The sequence below is a fragment of the Limulus polyphemus genome, unplaced genomic scaffold (genome assembly GCF_000517525.1).
Source record: "Limulus polyphemus unplaced genomic scaffold, Limulus_polyphemus-2.1.2 Scaffold3181, whole genome shotgun sequence".
NCBI classification, from domain to species: Eukaryota; Metazoa; Arthropoda; class Merostomata; order Xiphosura; family Limulidae; genus Limulus; species Limulus polyphemus.
Window position 1 is genome coordinate 60,917 of NW_013668791.1, and position 2,425 is coordinate 63,341.

A 2,425-nucleotide genomic window follows, 5' to 3' on the forward strand; every position below is an offset into this window, starting at 1 on the left:
CGAAACGTTGTACATTTGCTGTTATGTTAAACTTATATTGAAGTTTTTCTTTATTACCCATTCAAGCCATCGCCAAGCATTATTGTTACATAAATATTTCTTGATTGGTTTATTTTATTAGTTTTTCCTTCCTATAAACGGTTTTTAGTTTTACTTTATGTGATAATAAATTTCATTTTTTTTGCTAGCTAAATCAAGACATGAGAATAGAGTTAGTTACTTATTTTAGTATTCCGCTATTCATTGGTTATATTTATCTTGTCTGTCGTCCATTAAAATGTTCCAAAGATAAAAAAAAAGAGGCTTAGTGAATTATTTATGTTTCCACTGCAGTAATCTGACATACATATATATTTAAATAGATTACTTAGATATTTACGTAAAAATCTCCCTTATTTGTTCAGTAACTTAATGTGTTTTTGTTTAAAAACAAATATTGATACAAAAAAGTACGACATTTTTCAGTGTGTTTTGGAAAACGTTAGACGTTATTTGTAGATATTATATCAACGACTGTTAGCTCTCTGTGACGAAATAAGGCAATATAGATTTTAACCCTTCTTCATGTTTTGGAAACACACAGTAACTTGATTGAGTTAATCGTGTTGGTAAAATCAAATAAACCACTTTCTATAAGTTTTGTTATATATTCTTTATTTTCTTATTATCATCAATTGATTCTTATGCACAACGTTAAAGTTCACACAGACGATTATACAAAAGACTGATTTAGTTCTTATTTTCTTAAAAATGTTATCCTGAAAAATTTACTCAATACACACGTACTTCTGAAAACGTCAATATATTCTTTTGTATCTGCCGAACACGGTTGATGTTAAAGTTTTGTATCACTTCAACACTTATTACACATGGCTATACTGGATATTGTAACACATTCAAACTTTAGTGCCATGTAACGATGATAGGAAATATCTTTTAAAATCATTTAACATACATATATGTATATATATATAAAACATCGTACAATATGCATCAAAAATCAAATATCGCACAATATTTGTTGTGTTACAAATTGAAACACTTCCAAGATATGCTATGCTTTGAAACAGTTTGGTAAAAGTTATTACATCTTACACACACGCACACATACACACACACAAAGCCATAAATACTTCTAAAAAGAAAATTTGTTCTGCATTTAAACACATAAACAATTGTTGTTTGATATAACGTAAAACAGCTAGCGTATTTCTTTAAACACCGTACATATTTCAAAAGATTTTTATTTACTTTCGAACACTACAAAATACCAAGATCTCATTTATTATTACAATATAAAAGAAAGCCCATTCAGCAAGAAAGATATTGCAACATATTTCAAGAACATATTTATTTAAAGCACATATTACCAGTGTTCAGGAAAGGTCTAGAATTACCTCACACACCCACACCCCATGGTCGGTGGGTTAACATGAGCTACGAAAAGTAGCTCCAAATCAGATTCCGCGAAGCGTGTTCAAGAGATCTTGCCCGTAGTAAATACGTTTCCCTTGCATTCCACTCTACAAAAAGTGAGTGGACACGTATACCGTCTCACAGTCGGTGAATGTACGTGTTCTCTATTGTCATATTCCACGACCACATCCTCGTCTTCTGTTGCGTTCGATGAGTTGTCATCTATTAATTTGACGGAAAAGACTATCTATCAAGAGTCTTAAAACAGAAAATATTTTCCCTTAGAATTGCTGGAGTTACGAATCCTGATTAAATCTTGATTCAGGCTTTGATGAATAGTGCTTTTTCAAGCAATAATTAGGGACATTTTCTGGTGATTAGGCTAATTGATCGCGCTCTGAGTACGAAAGAATGCTATTCGTGGTTTAGCAACAAATTCTTGGCTCTACATAAGATTAATTTTGTTGTAAAACTAATGAATTAGGTGAAATGAATAATCAATTGTAGGCCTAAGGGAAAGTTTGATGTTGTCATTTTGTTATTTTTTGTTTAAAGAAAAAAAAAACAAAAACAAACAATAGGAAAGTAGGTTGTTAAAAAAAGCCTGGCCAGAAACCATTGATACAGCACGAATTTGTTTTCTAATCATTTGAAATATGCTTGAAAAAATGATTTAAGACATAGTTATATTTAATTTGATTTACTAAACATCTTTGTTTTATGACAAAACACATGTACGTGGCAAAGGATCATGAAAGCTTATGATAATAAAATATGAATATTAACATGTAAAAATACGACTGTTGATAAAACATTAAATTTAAGAAAAACAAATTCAGCTGTCTAGCTGGGAACTTTATAATATTCAAGAATTGTATCAAAACTTTAAAGCCGTAATATAGAACGGCATCGCCATCTAGTTCAGAGAGAGGTTTGTTTGTTTGTAATTAAGCACAAAGCTACACAATTGGCTATCTGTGCTCTGCTCACCACGGGTATCGAAACCCGG

The 2,425-nt window shown here is 30.8% G+C and overlaps 1 protein-coding gene across 1 annotated transcript in view; it reads right to left on the reverse strand.

Moving 5' to 3' along the window:
• Positions 1-658: 658 nt before the first annotated feature.
• The window catches only part of LOC106468831 (synaptotagmin-10-like), a 48,411-nt gene continuing 46,644 nt past the window's right edge, over positions 659-2,425 (reverse strand). The window contains exon 9 of the mRNA XM_013929274.2: positions 659-1,638. Within this exon, the coding sequence (XP_013784728.2) occupies positions 1,635-1,638 (4 nt within the window). The 3' untranslated portion in view covers positions 659-1,634. The remainder of the gene's footprint in view (positions 1,639-2,425) is intronic.